This window comes from Suricata suricatta, chromosome 6 (genome assembly GCF_006229205.1).
Source record: "Suricata suricatta isolate VVHF042 chromosome 6, meerkat_22Aug2017_6uvM2_HiC, whole genome shotgun sequence".
NCBI classification, from domain to species: Eukaryota; Metazoa; Chordata; class Mammalia; order Carnivora; family Herpestidae; genus Suricata; species Suricata suricatta.
The window spans coordinates 42,126,322-42,147,093 of record NC_043705.1 but is presented as its reverse complement, the minus strand read 5'-3'; the positions used below and the strand labels follow the sequence as shown (position 1 = coordinate 42,147,093).

The following is a 20,772-nucleotide window of genomic DNA, read 5'->3' as shown; positions in this document are numbered from 1 at the left end:
CCTCCAGTTTGTTTTTCACCTCACCTATAGCCTTTTTTAACTCATCAGTTGATTCTTTGATGCTTTTCTCAACCCCAGCGATTAATTTTATGACAAGTTTTTTAAAATTCTTGATCTGGTATGTTATCTAGATCTGTCTTGAGCAGTTCTGTGGCTGTGACTTCCTCTTGGAGGTTCTTCAGGGGAGAGATCCTTCGTTTTGTCATTTTTGCTAGTTTTCTGTCTCTTGTCACTTTTAGAAAGCTCGTTGTGCACTGTGCACCTGTTAATATTTCTCTGTTAAAGGAGGCCTATTGACTGTCCAGGGCCTGTCGTTTCAGGAAATATTCTTTTAATGGTGTCTCTCAGTTTCTCTTGGTGTGCCTTTGAATATTTTATTTCCCTACTCAGCAGTATTTGGGACTTGCTGTCTTGCACACTTTGGCTTGTTTCTTGGTGTAGCCCTAAGAAGGAGAACAGACAGACACACACAGAGGGAACAGTAACACAGAAACGCACAGACGAATCAAACAAACAAACACATTAACAGGGGGAAAGAAATAAAGAGAATGGAGAGGAATGAGACGGAAAGAGGAAAATAAAAGAAAAAGAAAAAGAAGAAAAAAATTAAAAAAAAATTAAAGGGGGTCAGAGACAACAAAGGACAGTGGACAGTCTAAAAGTGTATGACCAGTTGAGGGGAGAGGTAGGGATGAGATATATTCTCCTATATAAAGAAGAAAAGAGAAAAAAAAAAAGGGCAAAAGGAGAAAAGAAAATAAGGAGTAAAAAATTTAAAAAATTTAAGTAAAAAAAGTAATAATAATAACAAATACGTACAGAAAAAAGCGAAAAGAAAAAAATGAAGAAAAAAAAATTTAAAAAAAAGCAACAACAACAACAACAACAAAAAACCAAAAACAAAAATGGCAGCTCCCCCTCTTGGATAGGCGTGGTTTGATGTGGTAGGTCTTGGAGGCTGCTCTCAGAGGTTCCTTCTTGGTATCTGCAGAGATTAGATAGGCAGGCGTCCCACCAAGCTTTGCTGAACTGTGAACTGTAGGCCACTCTAATGAGTCCGATCTCCTTTTGCCGCGGTTGAGCCAAGTTGTATTTTCAAGGCCTGCCTTGGTTCAAAGTTCCAGTCCATGCACTTTTTATGCTACCACAGATGAGATGTTTTTGTTTTGGTTGTTGGCTTCTTAGGGGGAGGAATCAATTTGCCTTGGCTCAGGCTGGGATTTCTGATGCCCCTGCCTGGGGCGAGATGCGCAGCAGGAGGTGATGTGCCTGCTCACCGTCGCAGACCCAACCCCCGGCAGGGATCACGTTAACGTTGGGGGAGGAATGAGGGCATAGCTGTTGTCGGAGGCAGCACCGGGAGCTGCTGGAAATGAGCTGGGAGCTCCTGCAGCCTGGACGTGCACCCAGGTCTCCACTGCCACCAACTCTGCAGGGATCGTGTAGAGGTGGGGGCTATTTTTTTCCCCTGTTGGCACCTGGGATTCAGGGTTCGCGCGGCCAATGCTAGGAGCGAGATGCACCGTGGAAATGAGGTGCGTGCTCCCGCTCCCAAAATCGAGGTCGAAGTGAGCACCCCTGACACTGCCACTGCAGTGGTGGCCAACTCCTTGCCAAGTTGGCGCAGGGCTGGAAGCTGTTCCTTCCCTTGCGCCAACTGGGTTCGGGATTTAGGCTACCCAGCAGTTATCTATGGAGTGAGCTTCTCCAAGCGCAGTTAAGCATTCTTTACCTCTTTCCCAGAGACAGTACTGTGAGCGTGTTCAGTCTCTCTGTCTCTTCCCTTTGTCTTTTGGGCTCCACGCGCTTGCCCCGCGTTGGGCTAGGGCTGCCACCTCCCCTGCTCGTCTCGGGCTGGCCCGTTTTCCAATCTCCCCAGTTCGCACTCAGTCACTCAGGTATCCTTCAGGTTCTCTTCCTTCTGGAGTCCGTATTTTCTCCTTCCGCTCTCGCAGATGAGAGTAATGTCCTTCTCAGTTCGATCGATGGGGCAGATGAAGTTTATAGAGCTCCCTTCCTCTCCGCCATCTTGGCTCCTCCCCTCTGCTAGTGTTATTGTCTTCAAAATGCTGTGGCTTTTCTGTGAATTTTATTGTGATTTATTCCATTAGACAAAGGTCACAAAGTGTCTTTGAAACAGACTCTTTTCAACCTGGGCTACTTATAAGTCTGCCATGGTACAATACAATTCAAGATTCTTAAAATCTAACTTTAACCAAGATGATCTGTAAGGTCCTGCCTTAAATCTTTTTAAGGTTATAGTAAAAGTTTTATAGCCACACACATGACTACCCAGGGACCATGTTTTACTAGAAACATCTTGAATTTGATATTGGTCATAAGACCATTTTTACTTTGAGAACCTTTTGTTGAGAGAGACTGGGGATGAGAAATAGTTTCATTTTTAATCAAGTCATGACTCTTTTATGTTTTCTCTAAATTCTGCTTAAAATTTGAAGTGGTCCTTCTTTAGTTTATCTCCGTCCATCCCTTGTTATCAAGACTGAAAGAGACCAGTTGGCACTTTGAGCATTCATCCTGGAAAAGTCCTTATCCAAGTCCACCGTTATTGTTTTCCATGTCACTGCAGGGGACAATGTTGACTGGAATTGATGCCAGTAGGCAGTGTGGGTCTTTCCTACACCTCCGACCTCAGCCTCCTCACAGTCCTTCCATGCCCCAGTAACAGGTCTCTCTGAGGCCCTTCAGAGGTCCACTGACTGCTTATTCTGATACAAATAAATTTCTGTTCAGCTTACTGTTGTGTGTAACAAAACCTGCCCAAATGTAGTGGCTTAAGACAGTTGTTATTTTTACATAATTTTGTGAGTCAGGAGTTTGGGACGTGTTAGCTGGACAGCGGTTGGGACTGCTAAGGCTGGGAAATCCACCTCCATGGTGACCTCTGCATGCACAAGTCTGGACTGCCATGCACCTTGACCTCAAGTTTCTTTCCATGCAGGGTCTCATCTTCTAAGGCCTCTTTTTGATGGTTAGGTGCCTCACAGTATGCTGGTCTCAGGGTGGTCCCACTTCTTTACATGATGGCTAGTCTATAAGAGGGAGCTTGGCAAGAAGAGCAGGAGCTCTAAGAGGCAGGAAGGGCATTCCAGGCCAGGTAAGGGCTAGTGCCCAGAACTGGCGAACTCTTTCCCCGCCCCCCCCCCCACACTTGAAGTATAAAATTTATTTCTTAATGGTCTGAAGCAAGTATAGGCTGTAGAACAGGCACACTCTTAACTCTTGCCATCTTCTAGTTATCAAAGCCCCTGAGGGGTCTCACCCAGACTCAAAAGAGCAGAGAAACACACTCTATCTTTTGATAGGTAGTGGCAAGATCACTTGCAGAGAAGCATGTGGGTGGGAATTGCCTTTGTAAAACATCTTTGGAGGTGCAGTTTGCAGCAGGAGTGCAATCTCACATTTCCCGTATGTGGAACTCTTGGATCAGAACTCTTTATTGAACGGTCCATACTTTCTCACTGATCTGTAATGTCTGGTCTTTCATAAACCAGGTTTCCAAATAAATGTGTATGTTTGTTGTAGGTCATCTGTCCGGGCCCGTGATTTTCCACTGGGGCCATTGTTCTGGGACAATGTGTGGAAATCATTTTGGTTGTCACACCTGGGAAGGTTTGGCACCAACATCTAGTGGATGGAGACCAAGGATGCTGCTGAACAACCCACAGTACACAGGACAGCTCCCACCACCAGATTATCCAGCCCCAAATGTCAGTCATGCTGAGGCTGAGAACCCATAGCCCTACTGTTTTACCTTAATTAGCCTTGATAGCTGGTAGGGTCAGTCACCTCACTTTGGTCTTCTTCCTTAAGAATGTCTTGATTACTTTTGGCCTCTTGCATTTCCACATAAACTTGGAATCAGTTTATCATGTTTTATTAAAAATTTTTATATTTTTATTAGAATTTCTCTGTAAGTATGTGTCTCCATGAGGAATATTGACATTGCCATTTTCCTGTTGAATATTGATATTGAATCTTATTTACCAACATGATATATCTATCAATTTACTTCATTATTGTCTTTCAATAGTTTTATAATGTCCTTTAAGTAAAGGGCTTGCAAATCTTTTGTGCAAGATGGTTTGTTCATTTGGCCAAATAGTTGTGAGTCTTTTAATAAGTTGCTTTCCTCTTTTGGACCTTGATTTCCTTAAGTAAAGCATGTGACATTTGGATTAGATCATCTCTGACAGACTTTGAAGATGATATGATCAAAGTGTTAGAATTAACTGGAAAATGTTCAGTGCACACAATAAAAGCACTCCAGGAGAGGGAGCTTTTCTGCATTTCATCTGTGGCCGGGCTGCGGCAGAGACACCGCATCTGCTGTTGACAGCTGCAGGTGTTACGGCAAAGGCCTCATCTTCCCAGGGCGAAGGCAGGGGTACTCCCTGGTATCTCTTCAACCGCAGTTCTCCACATCAGAACTGCAGAAACTTTATTTGTCTTTAGTTTGATTTAATGATTTCATTTTTTTTCTCATTGGCTTTTCAAGTAAAGCGTAGTCATTGGATATTTTTTTCAAAGAAGATGAAACTGAACTTCTTTATTAGCCATCCCTTTTTTAATGTTTATTTATTTTATTTATTTTTTTACTAAAATATTTTAATGTTTTTATTTCTTTTTGAGAGAGAGACCACGTGAGCAGGGGAGGGCCAGAGAGAGAGGGGGAGACACAGAATCCAAAGACAGGCTCCAGGCTCTGAGCTAGCTGTCAGCACAGATGCTGAGGCTGGGTTCGAACCCGCGAACTGCGAGATCATGACCTGAGCCGAAGTCGGACGCTTAACCGACTAAGCTACCCAGGTGCCCCTAGCCATCCCATAGCAAGTCTATTGTGACTATTTTTGAAATTTTCCTCTATAGTGCTTATTATTTGTGATACTTCTGATTCACCTCAGTACAAACTCTTTTGGTAAACTATAGGCCTTTAAAAATTCTTTACTTCTGTCTGCATTTGCCTTCAGATTAAGATCTTTATAGTTTATTTGGATTATTTTTCCTATGAGTATCATGGATGAGATTTTTAAACCTTTATTTTGGCTTAAGTAAATAAAAAGTAAACTACTGACATCCATTTCAACATTAAGAACTAGAGTTTTTTCACTGTAATGCAGCCTATCTTTTTCTAATAAACTAACAGGAAAACTTATTCTGAAGAAAATATGTATCTAGTTACCTTCCTGTTGTTCTTTATCAGGTATGGTCTAGACTGACTTAAAGAGAGTTAGTGTATTTAGGCTTCTCTGTGTCAGTCCAAGGAGGGATGCTGCCAGTGACTTGGAGGTAGAGGGACAGAGGAGGGATCACAAGGCATAAGGACATTGGACAGCTTTCACTGTCCAATGTCCTTATGCCTTCCGTCTCACCGTCTTCCGTCTCACCGTGAAGTGTTCCGTATGCAAGGGAAAGAGGGTTGATTTAACCTTCTTTTGAAATAGTTACAAAAATGAACATTAGGCTAAAAGATTCGTGTGCTGATATACTCTGTCTCAGCAAGTATCACTTAGGATTCATCTGTCCATATTTTCTTTTACACATGTACCACCCATACATTTCAGAGAGTTGTGAGGAGCTAAGGATTTCCAGCTGGGTGGAAGAAATGGCTTGCCCCAGCAGCCCAGTAAGAACATTTTTAATCATGAAAATCATTTACTAAGAGAACAAATTTTATTTGTTTAATGTGTCACAGATTCGGTTCCTGTTTTTCTTCATAAATGTTATCAGGTAGCCATAATGAATGAACGTTGAAAAAAATCATATGTTGGGTACAGTTAGCCATGTGTAGTAACTTGAGTGTGAATTCATTTATTACCTGATGTTTGGAATTATGTAAATTTTCAAGGATACAAGAAATGGGACTATTAAAGTATCTCTGTTTCCCATCGACTGCAACAATAGAGATTTCCTTCTTGGATTTTAGATTTCCTCCTTCCTCACCTCTGAAACCATATCCAAAGAAATCTGCATACCAAAAAGATGTTATAAAGTTTCCAGAGTGGAATGAGCCCCCACCAGGGACGTCACAGGAGAACATCCCCGTGAGGCCACTTGTGATGGTAAGTGTGTCACTAAAAGAGTGGGTGGGATGGTGGGATGGCGGGAGTGCTGGAGGCGGAGGCGGAGGCGGGGGCGGAGGCGGGTGGGGGCTGGTCTAGAAGCTACCAGAAACAGGATATGATCTGTGAACCTCCAGCTTTAGTCTTCTTTCCACGGGTCCCTTAGGAACAATGGTCTGAAAGTACTGTAAAATAACATCTTATGTGTCAATAGATAAGAGAACAGCTGTTAAACTTTTTCACTCTTGCCTGTTGACACTTTGACATATATACAGTAGCTATTTTCATATGTTCAGAGGAAGCAGGTTTCTGTTACAACTCTCTTATAAACTCCTTTTCTCTGTGTTTTAGAATTTACTCTTTTTCTCCTTTGTTTCCTCCTGAAATTTTTTTTAAAAATTTTTTAATGTTTATTTTTGAGACAGAGACAGAGTGAGAACAGGGAGGGGCAGAGAGAGAGGGAGGCACAGAATCTGAAACAGGCTCCAGGCTTCTGAGCTGTCAGCACAGAACCCGATGCGGGGCTCAGACCCATGAACCGTGAGGTCATGATCTGGGCTGAAGTCGGATGCTTAACCGACTGAGCCAGCCAGGCGCCCCTGAATTTTGTTTTATTACCAATGGAAAGTGAGAAGACTAGGGCGTGAAGTATTGTGGAATGACCCCTGACGCCATATGCGAACAAAGGTGGACTCGGCCAGTTTTGGAAAACCTAAGCGTGTTGTGGAGTAAACTAATCTTTTGGATATACATTTTCCTTCAAATATTCCCAGTAGAAGACTACCGTGATTAAGAAATTTTAAAAAATAAATTACAAAGAAGGACTTTTAATTGGCATTTTTCAAGAGTTGTATTCACACCTGTGTTTTAAGTTAGTCTAGTCTAACAGGATTAGATGTCCAGTTCATACGTATGTTTGCAAAGATGGGATGTAAACATTTCTAGGCAATGTAACTAAAAGAAAAAGCGTTTGTTTTTTTAAAAGGGATTGTCTTCTCGAAGAGAATAGCTAAGAAGCTTAGGCTTTATCAAAGATAATTCTAGAAAGAGAGTGGCACCAATGACAGAAATAAGGACTCCTTTAAGGGCTTGTAGGTTTGTCAGGATGGTGATGAATTTGGTTGTAAATATGATTGGTGTGGGGCACCTGGGTGACTTAGTCGGTTGAGTGTCCGACTTGGTCATGATGTCATAACTTGTGGGTTCGAGCCCCACATCAGGCTCTGTGCTGACGGCTCGGAGCCTGCAGCCTGCTTCAGTTTCTGTCTCTGGCTCTCTCTGCCCCTCCCCTGCTTGTGCTCTGTCTCCGTGTCTCTAAAATAAATAAACATTTTTTAAAAACTAAAAAAATATATGGTTGGTGATAAACCTGGCTCATCTTAAATGGAGGTGTCTCACAAGCAGATGGAGACAATGATCCTGGAACTTAAAGGCAGGATCATATTTGGAGGTCATTAATTTATTCATTCACTAAAGATACAGTGAGTGTCCACTGTGGGCCATGCAAGTGCTAGGCTCCACAGAAGCAGTCATAGGTGATATAGTTTTCACTCTAAAAGGCTCATAGTCTAGTAAAACCTACAAATAAAAATAGATAATTAGAAAACAGGGTCGAGTGACTTAGGGTATCTGAGGACTTTTAATTCATTCCTAATAAGTATTTAATTAAGGTCTAGTTGATAGTTTTTGTCCCAGAGAAAATTAAAATATAAGCTCCATGAGATCAGGTACATGTTTTTCTTTTAACATTTGCATTTATTTTTTATTATTTATTTATTAAAAAATTTTAATGCTTTTATTTATTTTTGAGAGGGGGGGGCAGCATGAGTTGGGGAGGAGCAGAGAGAGAGAGGGAGACAGAGAATCTGAAGGAGGCTCCAGGCTCTGAGCTGTCAGCACAGAGCCCAATGTGGGGCTCGAACTCATGAACCATGAGGTCATGACCTAAGCTGAAGTTGGACGCTTAACTGACTGAGCCACTCAGGCGCCCCTTAACATTTGCATTTAAACATCTAATATGACCCCTCTGGTAAACTGGTCATTCAACAGACTTTTTTTTCATTATAAGGTCATCCAGTGTTGTTTATACAAAGGATTTACAATCCCATATTAAATTAATGTATATTTATGTCATTGATAATGACAACTTCTCTTTTCTATTCCACTTGGTTCTATGAAGTTGTAATATTCCTGGTGTCACCTGTGAAAGACCAAATGCTCATTAGCATACTTTAATGATCCGGTGACAATGACTTCTACTCTTTTCAATTTTCTAATTTTTCAGGAGCCCTGCGGTGATATGCCAGTATCCTAGAGTCATCAACCATTTTTCCCTAAAGCTTATCCTTTCCCAGTCATCTGTACCTATATTTATTTTGATCGTTTTCTCGGCCTCTCTTGTAATTCCCCCTTAATTCAGGTGGTAGAGGTTTGAGCTCCCTGCTCATTGTAATTCCAGCAAAGCCTAGGCTGCTGCTCCTTGAGCATTGTCCAAAGGAAGAATGGCAGAGACAGATCTGTTCCCCACTTGGGCCTTGGTGTAGGTAGGTTCTAGAATGATGAGGTGAATAGTCAGTAAAGAAACTTCATCTTTCTTAAAGAATTTCAGCTCATCATTCATTTCTTCTATTTTATTTTCCTGTTTCTATCTTTGCTCCCTCTTTGCTTGGTGGTTTTTGTTTTTGTTGAATCCTGTCTTTTCTCTTTCCTACCCACTTAAACAAATGAAAAAATATAATAACAATAAATAAAACTGATGTGTTTGCTGAGGGGCAGTATAATGTGGAAAGTAAGATTGTGGACTCGAGCCAGACTACAGGGTTTGAATCTTGGCTCCTCCATTTACTAGTTATTTCGATTTATTTCTCTGTTTTAGTCATTGTGTTTGTGTCTCAGTTTTCTTATTGGTGAAACTGAGATGATAATAGTACCCTCTGGGGTAGGCTTGTTGTGAGAATCAAGTGAGTCTATGTCTATAAAGTGCTTAAAATGTTGTCTGGCTCACAGGTAGTCAGTAACGGTTAACTACTGCTGCTGTGATTCGCTTATTCAGTAGCATTGTTTTCAGGCAGAGATGAAAGAAAATAAATCACCAGTGATGTCTTCTGGAAAGAATTAATACTAACATTTTTCTTCTGTACCCTTTTTTTCCTGTGCATATTGCCCCCCCAAATGAGATCATGTTGAGCTTTTTGTAGCCTTTGTTCTTCACTTAGAATAATGTTTTGCTTCTTTTTTCATGTTATTATTTTTAAGTTTGTTTATTTATTTTGAGAGATGGAGAGAGAGGGAACACAAGCAGGGAAGGGGCAGAGACAGAAGGGAGGGGGGAGAGAGAGAGAGAGAGAGAGAGAGAGAGAGAGAGAGAGAGAATAGGAATATCCCACACAGTCTCCACACTGTCAGCCCAGAGCGTGATGAGGGCTTGAAGTCATGAACCGTGAGGTCATGACCGGAGCCGAAACTGGAGTCAGATGTTTAACCAATGAGCCACGCAGTCACCCCCTTTTTTCATGTTATTAAACACTTGACACCATATTTAATATCTGTATCTTGTCTGATATAAAAGTAATATATTTTATGTATCTAGTCCCTAACTGTTAGATATATACCATGTTTCTAGTTTTCTGGTAAGCGATGTAACGGGCAATGTCTTTACAGATAAATAGTTGAGTATCTCTGTGGTATTTCTTTATGGTAACCTTTGGAAGTAGATTTGCCAGGCAAATGGTCCACTTGGTTGTCGACTTTATTCTGTAATTCAGTAATTCTCCAAAAACAAAATCATAAAACAACTTTCTGGCTCCTTTCATCCAAATTTATAAGATTTTTCTTTGATGATACTGTTGTAAAAAACTATTATAGAAAATCTTTGTCAATGATTTCTTACATGTTTTTTTCTGTAAAACCTCAACATTTCTCTTTGTGATCATAAAAAGGAAGTTTTGAGAGTGAAATATCTAGTAGCCTATGGGAGAAAGGAGATACCAAGAATGTTGCACTGGCAAAACTGTGTGATTTTGAGCAAATTATTTAACCTCTCTGAATTTTAGTTTTTTTTTCTACTATCTCCAGTTGTCCTGTCTTGTTTTTCCTGCTTTCTGCAGTTGCCTCAGATCTGGGGGCTGCACTTCAACATTGTCCTTATTTGATTTTTGCTTATTAAAAAAAAAAGACTTCTTGAAAGTAATAGATTTTAATTTTGTTTTAAACAATCACTCAGTTCGGACAGTGTGTGAATATGGATAGGTGTTCTTTGACTTAATTTTGATTTAATACAATTTTATTTCATGTCTACCTCGTTGATTAGTTGGAATTCCCACAGGAAAAAATAGCTAGTCAGTGTCATGTTTCTTGCCATAGTTCTTTTGCAATTTATGAATCCTCATTTATAGTATGACCTGATCTTTAACAGTTATACTTCTCTGCATTCAGTATAAAGAAAGTGTATGTTTCTAGTTAGTATTTAAATCAAATTACAAATAACCAAGTCAAAGAAATTTCTCATACCACTGCCTATTGAAATATTTATTCTCTTTTCCTTCCCACCTGCCCCCAATTAGAACTCGGAGATGTGGTACAAGCGTCACAGCATTGCTATCGGAGAGGTGCCGGCCTGCCGTCTGGTCCACCGCCGACAGCTGACGGAGGACAACGTGGAAGAGATCTGGAAGTCTATGACATTATCATAGTGTGTGCATTTCATATTAATGAGAACTTTGAGTGCTTTTTTGTAGTTTGCTTCTCTTCTGTTCTCTGCATATTTAATATTCTGAAATTATGTATTAAAAGCTTAATTTTGCTTTATTTGCAGCTATGCTGCTTAGCAAACATAATTTAAATGAATTATGGGAATTTTCTCTTGTCATTTATATGACAGTTAAGAATAGGAGTTTAAAGGTTCTTAAAGCTTTCTAGTGACACTGAAGTTCTATATTTAATGAAACACAGTGTTTAATTTCATCTAGATACTTGCTGTACTATAGGTAAATGATTTTATAGAGCATTTTCTTTCCCTCAAAAACATGTACTACTTGCAGTTTCCCATCATTGGATAAGCTATTTTCTCTCTTTATTGTATCTTATGAAATCATTTTCCTGGCATTTAAGGTGTTATGATATTAAATTAGTGAAGTAATATGTTAATGGCCAAAGGATCTTTTAAATTTATTTTATCATATTTAGTTTCTATCCTTTTTGCCAAAGATTGTATAAATGCCTGAAAGCAGCATATTTTGAAGATTGATATTTTTACATGCCAGGTTTTTGGGTAATAATGATTTTTTAAAAAGTAATTAATTATCATATATCTTTTCAGTTTACAGAAAGTCCTTGGCCTGGATTCTTTGGAAGAAGTCTTAGATAGTAAACTGGTCAACTCCAAGTTCATCATCCATAATGTATATAGCGTGAGCAAACAGGGAGTTGTCATCCTTGATGACAAGTCAAGTAAGTGCATAAAAACCATTGTGGTCCCATTTGACCCACTATGCTGGCTGCATAGGTCCCTCAGCTTCTTTTTGACCATTCCCCAAACCCTCAGTCAGTGCATCTCCTCGTTATGCATAGCCTTGTCTCACTTTCATGCCTTTGAAATGATTGTGGATTAAGGACATGTCATAGAAAGGTGAATATCCATGAGTCAAAACCTCAGCACAGTCCATCCAGAGGCTAGTTCAATGTTAACCACACTGAGAATTAAGTGGTTCAGTATTATTCACAGAAAATCCCTGAAAAGTAAGTAAGTTTAAGACCTGAGTGCTTAAGTCAGTTTGCAACTGGGTCTTGGAGACTGTTATTAGGTTTCAGGTGAGTGTGATTGATTTTAGGTTCTCACTGATCTTTTTATTATAGCATCTCTATGGTAGATTTTCCAGAATAGTCTTGGTTTATGTCATTTTTGTTGTTGTTGTTGTTTTTAATAAAGGTAGTTCTTTAAATGCTGAAAGTGCTTCAATTTCTTTATACCTTTTCTTCCAAGCCATTTTACAGATCAGGAAAAAAAGCCATTAGGCAGCTGCCTATCCTGGGTTTTTGGAAAAGTAAGGTTACGGTATGCATGGTGGGCCAGAATCCCTGAACTGATTTTAAAGCTTCCTTCTCTTGGGTCAGGGATGGACCAGAATTAGATGGTTTTTTTGAATGGTTCTTCCTTTACTTCTAACCCTTGGTCCTGGAGATAGCTGGAACTAGAATGACCTTTGGAAGTAGGAAGATGGTATAGTACATTTGGGTTTTTATAAATTATTATTTAATTTAGGGCTGGAGTCTCCTGGGACCTCTACTAGAAGGAGCCTTAGCTGCTGTGAGAGGGGAAGAGGTTTTTCGAGGCCATTGTTCCTATCAGGAACAGTGTGTCATTGAAACTTGAAACACTTCTTTTATATAGCCGTTTGGTTGGGAATGGAGGATATTAAGGAAATAAATGAATTTGTGACCTTGTGAGTTGTCAGATTAATATCAGCATATAAAATTAAGTTACATAGAATGATGGAGGTGTTGCCTTTGAAATATATCTAAAATCCTTCCGCATTCTTTGTTGCAAACATGAATACTTTCACCTGCCACTTAGATGACAGGTTCTTCAGAAAGAAGAGCCTCAGGTTCATTAGATCTCACACAGTTCAATCAGCATCTTTGCAGTTATAGAGACCGGGGAAGGGGAAGCATTAGTGATGGTCCCTCATCAGAGGTCTGTGCCAGCGCCAGGAGGGGAGAGACTCAGGAAGAAGGCTCAGCTGGGATTTGTGGCAGCAGTGTTAACAGTTATTATTTTAAGGCTGTCCGAAAAGGAATAGCCTATATTAGTATATCAGTAGAAGTTTCTTACCCAAAAACATTTTGAAAATTGAAATGTGTAAAATGATACTTATATTGGACGTTGGACATACAGAATTTACCTTTTTTGTTTTAGGTGTTTGGTGAACCGATTTCACAAATATAACTGATAATTAATCTTTTTGCTTTTTCTGGTTTTTCTTTTCTTTCTTTAATCCCTAGAATAACTGATTTTGTGAGTTTGTCTCTTTCGAATAAACTATCAGATTTCTACTTTTCACCAAAGCTTCAAAAAGTGCATCTTATCCTTAGAGAAATTTGCAGGCATGATCTTTATAAAAGCATATATTGGAGCACTGCTGCTAAATAAAAATTTCCATTTTTTAAAAACATTTGGCTATATTAATAGGTGATTTGTGGTTTGCAATTAGCAGATATGTTCATATTATTTGGGTAGGTTATATATTCTTATGATAATATGTATGTACATAATTCTTTGAGTTATATGCAGTTCAGTAAAATATCTTCTTTTTATATTCATTTCTCTGCAGAAGAACTTCCTCATTGGGTACTGTCAGCTATGAAGTGTTTGGCAAATTGTAAGTACTAATTATCCTCCAGTTTTGTGAGATTAACAGAAATTAGTGCCCTGACTTAGAAAATATTTTTGCTCAATGGCCTGAACATTGACTTGACACCTGTGAGACTGACAGTTACTTATTTTGGGACTTGTGTGCTTTTAGTGATGAATTTGCAACTGCGTGAAAGGGCCGAGTTATAGAACATTTTTAAAAGAATCTTGTGCTGTTTTTTCTTTGTACTTATAATCACACTACAGATTTATTCAAACTACTTCTTCTGACTGTTTTGTCATAGTAAAGAAAAATTAATAATATTGAATATAATATTGTACAGATAGTTGCCTGTTGAAAGTTTATACATTTTCATTTCTAAAGCATATATTTTAATTAAAACTAGAACTACCCTATGACCCAGCAATAGCACTGCTAGGGATTTACCCAAGGGATATAGAAGTGCTGATGCATAGGAGTACATGTACCCCAATGTTCATAGCAGCACTGTCAACAATAGCCAAATCATGGAAAGAGTCTAAATGTCCATCAACTGATGAATGGATCAAGAAGATGTGGTGTATATATATACAATGGAGTACCACATGGCAATGAGAAAGAATGAAATCTGGCCATTCGTAGCAAAGTGGATGGACCTCGAGGGTGTCATGCTAAGTGAAATAAGTCAGGCGGAGAAGGACAGAAACCATAGGTTTTCCCTCATAGGTCTAACAGGAGAAACCTAGCAGGAGACCATGAGAAGGGGAAGGAGAAGGGGCGGGGAAGAGGTAGGGAGAGGGAGGGAGGCAAATCATGAGAGGCTCTTGAATACTGAAAACAATCTGAGGGCTGAAGAGGGAGGGGGAAAGGGGAAGGGGGTGATGGTCATGGAGGAGGGCACTTGTGGGGAAGAGCACTGGGTGTTATATGGAAACCAATTTGACAATAAACTATATATATATATATAAAAAGAAATGCTTAAATACAGAGGACAAACTGAAGTTTGATGGGGGTTGGGAGAGAGGGAAAAATGGGTGATAGGCATTGGGGAGGGCACCTGTTGGGATGAACACTGGGTGTTGTATGTAAGCCAATTTGACAATAAATTGTATTTTAAAGAAAGCATATATTTTATTCCTAAAACATATATCCTTAAATATCCTTATATTTACATCTCCGTTTGCTCAGAAGATCCTATCTACTATTGGCTTTTTATGGGACACCAGTTTAAGTGGGAAAGAAATGTTTAGACTAGTCTGACTGATAAGCAGGATGGCTTGGAAGGAGAAGAACTTACGTGTGGAGAAACAAGAAGGGATGTGTCAGAAATTGGATGTAAAATGAAGGGGCCTGGATTGGGGTGGTCCTTCTGAGGGTTTTCATAGGCTCACACAGTCCATTTCACAGGCATATGATATCCACGTCATCAGATACCATAGGCACTGTGAAAAATGTATTATAGTATCTCACTAACATTTTTTTTTTCTGGGGAATTTTTAGAAGGCTTAACCCAAGCAAATGATTTTAATGAGGAGAATTCTGGTTCTTTTGGCTGACTAATAATGGTGATATTTGGCCTATGAGACCTTTAAGCCTCACAGGTGGCCTGATAGAGGTACCTATTGGGTGGAACCAGCATGTTCAGAGACAGGTATAATAAAATTTTGAGTTAGTATATCCTGAATGATTTATTTAATTGGTGTTAGTTTTATTTAATTATAGAATGAAATTAAGATAACTAGGCAGCTTACTGTAGGTAATCTCAGTCATAATATGTGGACAGTGATTACATACTGTCATTCTGAATATGAATACTAATTATTAGCTTGTGTGAAAGCCAAAGTTCTCTGTATTTAACTATTACATTTTCATTGGTTTTGGTTAATATTTTTGAGCCTCTAAGATGAAGAGTGGTATTACCTTGAGAGAGTGCTTTTTATTATTCCTGCTCATCCATCTGAGGTAAATTAAATTTAAATTATGTCCTTGGCCAGAGTTGGCAATGATGAGATAGAAGACCTAAATGCAAAGTTAAATTACCCATTTCTAAGTTCCTGGCAAACCAAGAATTTGGCAATTGATGATACAGATACATTGAAAACAATGGTGATCAAAACATTATGAAGAGTATAATTTTTCCCACAAGTAAGATGTATATTTAAAGCCACAAAAACTTTTGTAGAAATATTAGAATAACTGGAATTATTTATCAATGGAGAAGAAAGCTGTAAAGGGCAACTTACTAATGTTCTCTGTGTGTGGTGGTATTATATTAGGTAGAGATTCTTGGGAACAGGGACATGCCTCACATGTATCAAGTGCAGTGGTTTACAGATAGTTGGCATATCCATAAAAATGCTTATTTGTGTGTCTAAGACAGAAGAGGTGACCAAGGGGCAGGAGCATCCTTTTGAATAGTTTTGTGAAATTATTAAGTTTTCCAAATTCTCCTTGGCCCCTTGAATTTACTTTGAGTCTATCAAAGTCATGACCTGTTCCTTATACTTCTCATCCATATTGAGTCTAGATTCCCATTACCATCACATGATAGAGAACAGAAAGGATAGGATGGCTGATTTATATGATATTTTGAAGGTCTCTTCCCTCCTTTTCTGTAAATTTGCTGCCTACCTCTTTCTCTGAGGTCCCTTGGTAGACCATGTGTGCATAGGCCTACATACTTAACTTGTTGGCCAGCTTCATAATTGGTCATAGGATGATGAACTGATACTAAATATAAAACCAGGTTAACTGTGTTTTTCTTCTTTATGCATCTATATTGCAAGGATTCAATTAAAAAATGGATACAAGTCTTTTTCAAGATCTGTCAGGAGTAACATTTATAAAAGTTATTCTGAAGTTCAAGATGATTAAGAAACAGAAGATCTTAGAAATATGGCCTCCCCTTATAAGGTCTACTATACATTTGTATGGAAACTTTTTTTGTACTGTTTTTGCATATTATTCACCAGAATGATGAAATGTTTGTGCAGGGATACAGCTGCTTACAATCAGCCACATGCTTATCTTGGGAGGGAGTAATTCACTGCTATATGGGTTACTGAGACATTAAACTAATTATTCAAATCGATGAAACTTGGGGTATTTCAAAGAAGGAAGTAATCAAAAATGGTGGCTCTGTTGGCTGCCGGGTTAACACGGTACCACACATAAGTCTTTCATAATTTTCATTATTTTAGTCAATCAAACTAAGTTATTTTATGAGAAATATACAGAATATTAAAAGGTAAGAGGGTTTTTAAGGGAGACCAACAAAAAGCCATTTTTACTTTGTCCCATTGGCCTTGAAGTGTGAAGGCCCAGAATGTTTATCTGTTCTGTTTTAGTTTGATCCTTTCTCTTTAGTTACAGTGCTGCTGGTGGAAGGCTTTCTTTCATGAAGAGTTTTTATTGGCTTTATCTTTTGCTCTCCTGAGGGTAGAGCTCTATTTGGAATAGTTGTTTAGTCTTGTGTTCCGCTGGCCCAGAACTGGCCTGTACACTTGCACTTCTCTCTTCCATGCTGTCACAGAAACTGAGAAGACTGGCCAAACTCTCCCTCATGAGGCCACTTGCCATTTCCCCAAGGCACGGGCATCTCTGGTTTGTCTCTCCACTTGGCAATGTCATTCTGTGGTCTGTGTGTGGATTCTTGGGGGCATTTGCTGCTATATCTGCAGAGAGCTAGGCATTTCTTCTTGTTCCTCTTTGGTCCCAGATACAACTGGATCTTTCCCTTGCTGTCTGCAGGGGATATGGCTGGGACCAAATTTTTCCAGGCTTCTTATTGTTACCCTAACTTTGGAATATACTCTGCTTGATACACTGTCTTTTGAAGGTTGGTTGAGAATCAAATAGGTTTTTACAATCAGAATGAATCACAGGACACAGTATAAAATCTCCTTTTTAGAATATCTTTAAGAAAAAGAGTGTAAATTTTTATTAGTCTGAAATAGTTTAGTTAGAGGTGGAAATTATTTACTCAATTCTGATTCTAGAATTTCATAATATAGCAATGATAAAATACTGAAAAGCTTTGAAAATTGCTTTATAACTTGTCTATTACATATGCTCGTTAATTATAATGTTGGTCAACTGTGTCAAGCCTAGGAAAACATCGAATATTTCAAAGAAAATAATCATTGTGTACATTTAATAAAAATGCCTTTCAGAAGGATATAAAAGAAAGGGTGGGCTTCTTTTAAAATGCAAAGAAGCCAGTGATTTTCCTCCTTGTTTTATAGTAGATTTAGATTTAGACATAAAGAGTATTTGTGTAAGCAAAGGTATAAAGTCCTTTTATGTAATGTCAATTTTCCCATGAAAACTTTTGTGATCTTGAAGATCTGTACACACAGATAAGGATTAGCATCCTTATAAGTGATCATCCCAGTAATGTTTCTTCTCTCTCTCTCTCTCTCTCTCTCTCTCTCTCTCTCTCTCTCTCTTTTTTTAACAGGGCCTAACTGCTCAGATTTGAAGCAGCCTATGTATTTAGGATTTGAAAAAGATGTCTTTAAAACTATAGCAGATTACTACGGTCACTTGAAAGAGCCTCTTCTTACATTTCATCTTTTTGATGCCTTTGTCAGTGTATTAGGTAAGTTGGAATATATAATGAATGTGTGTCTGTATTATTGATACTGAATCATTTCATTTTCCAGTGTCTTGAGATTTCCATTAGTCAAACCTCCATAGTGTTTCTGAAATAAAAATGGATGAGGTGTTTGCCTACTTACAGTCCTGTTCTATGAAGGAGGAAAAGAAATTGGTTAAGCTCTATTAAGAAGCTCAAAGCAAGGGCCAATAGTTTGTACTCCTTAAGAAAGAATAATATGCTATGTGTCACTTTTGTGCAAAACAGTGTACTTCTTTGGTAGAGAAGAATGTCAATTTGACATTTACTGTTCAAGTAGATCTACTACTCTGGATGTGCCTTCGTGAACAGTCATATATGGGAGACAGATTTTCATTTAGAAATCTAATTTCTTTTCATAAAGGAACAGGTTTCTGTAGGGCTATTTGTTATTTGTGACATGAAAAATAAATATAGTAATTTTATCATTCTTTGAAACTTGTTACTATTCTTCACATAGATCTAGATGTCAGAATTTACAGTGTCATAAAAGCAGGGTAGAAAGGGAAAAAAAAGACAATGTTATTGCTATAGACCTTTTTGACATTGTTCCTTTCTTCTTGAATATCAGATTTTCCTGTTGCTATTGTGATTGTTCAATAAATATTATTGTTTTATTGTTTGCCTTTAATGACTGATCATTATGTGGGTATCATACTCCGTTATGTCAATTTGTAGGCATTTGCATGCTCTTTTTCCTGGGTACTGTGGGGCTTATCTCCCTTCCCTTCCCTTCTCTTCCCTTTCTCCTTCTTCCCATCTTTCCTCTTGGAAGGTATGGATGCCACCACAGTGTCCTAACGAAATAACTGTCAGCAATGTTTGAGTAATTTACCTGAAATCATAGTACAGTACTTTAAATTTTAAGTTTCTGTAAGTTTTCTGATAAGAAACAAAACACAACTATAAATCATGTGCATAAGAATAAGTTTGTTTTTAGAGGGATTAATACTGGGAACAGATGAAAGGATTAGGCCTGTTACAGGAGTTTGAGACCACTGGGCCATTTTGGTATTTTGTTTTCAACTAAAGAGGATCAAGTGCTTGTGTTTTTTTGAATATCATACCTAATGATGAATACTTGCTGTTGTTTAACATGCATCTGGACTCATTGAGTAGATTCTTTTAGGCAATTGCTGCCATTCTGCCACTGGTAAAATAAGAATTCTAAAGACTGGAATAAACATTACTTAGATTTTCTTCTCATTTTCCATTTTCACAGTGTTCTGTGGTAAAAATAATCTGGTTTGGAAACAAAAGTACATGGAACATTTTTTAGAGAACAGATTCCAGTTTGAATCAGCTGTGTTTCTGATGTCATTGGTCTATTCTACCATAATTGTTCATTTATTCTCTGCTAGGAATTAAAGCTGATTATTGCCAAATTGATGTCAGAATCAGCTGCCCTCTAAAATATAACTTATACAGGGTTTAGGGTGGAGAAGGGTGGATAGATTGGAGAATTTATGGCAGTTAATTATTAGCAAGGATGGACTAACGTGTATGGGTAGTTAAGATTTATTATCCTTCTCTCATCCAGTCCTTCTCAAGTGGACATGTTTGAGACATTTTGCATTCAAAACCATATGCCTTAGATCCTTGTGTAGTAAAAGAAGAAATATAAAGACTTCTAGATTAACATAAATTTGATCATTATAGGATCAACGAAGATCATCTACTAGTGTAATTCTGTTAAGAGTGTGGGAAAGGGTGTTCAAAGCAGATATATAGGTTGAATCTGGGTGTGGTTGACTCACTTCTTCAAACCTTTTGAGTTACTTGGACTGCAGTAGGATGCAATTAGATAAGTAAGTAATAAAGTAGTAATCAGCATACTTTGTGTAGAAGCTAAAAATTCTATAGCATTTTCAGTGGAAATGATTTTCAGTTTAATTAATGGATTTTTTGAGGTTTATTCTTTTGCTTCTAGAATGAAATAATCCTAGCTTGATGCAATAGCTGTGACCTTGAGAGCAGTTTGTGATTGGTACGTTTAAAAAAAAAATCAAGGAGTTCTTAAACAAAAAACCAAAAAAAGAAACATTATTTTTGGGGAGATGTAAGAATGATTCTGTAATCACTAGAAAATGATTTAATTTGGGTTGGCAGTCTGACCAAACAGCATAACTCATTTCCAAAATAGCAGCTTCTTATTAAGGTAGAATTTGTCTGACTCTTAAATAAGGGGTGAATGAGATGGTGTGGCATCCTTCACTCACTTTCCATGTGTATGCTAGAATCCATTGAGTTGTGTTGCTTGCCCTAATTTGTCATATTGAGGGAAAATGGAGACACATTGGAAGCACAGAAGGGTTTAGCAGCAGGGATGGTATTTGGACAGTTGGGTGACTTGTGGGTTGTATAATGTTTGGATCTGAGTTCCCACACTGGTGATCTTTGGGCCAAATCTGACTTATAAATACATTTGATTTGATCTCTGTGTTATGCTTTGATTTTGTTTTGTTAATGTTTATTTATTTCTGAGAGAGAGAAAGAGCGAGAGAGAGACAGAGAACAAGCGGGGAAAGGGCAGAGAGAAGGAGACACAGAATCTGGCTCCAGTTTCTGAAACCATGAGATCATGACTTTGGGCTCAAGTCAGATGCTCAACTGACTGAGCCGCCCAGGCACTCTGACCTGTGTGTTTTAAAAAGAAAGTGTAATTAATTGCCAAACTTTAAGAAACAGGAAATTCACGTAAGAA

The 20,772-nt window shown here is 38.4% G+C and overlaps 1 protein-coding gene across 1 annotated transcript in view; it reads left to right on the top strand.

Annotated features, from left to right (window-relative positions):
• DEPDC1B (DEP domain containing 1B) overlaps positions 1–20,772 on the top strand; it is an 85,825-nt gene that overhangs the window by 29,001 nt on the left and 36,052 nt on the right. The window contains exons 3-7 of the mRNA XM_029941363.1: positions 5,948–6,083; positions 10,646–10,773; positions 11,401–11,531; positions 13,412–13,459; positions 17,892–18,032. Of these exons, the coding sequence (XP_029797223.1) occupies positions 5,948–6,083; positions 10,646–10,773; positions 11,401–11,531; positions 13,412–13,459; positions 17,892–18,032 (584 nt within the window). The remainder of the gene's footprint in view (positions 1–5,947; positions 6,084–10,645; positions 10,774–11,400; positions 11,532–13,411; positions 13,460–17,891; positions 18,033–20,772) is intronic.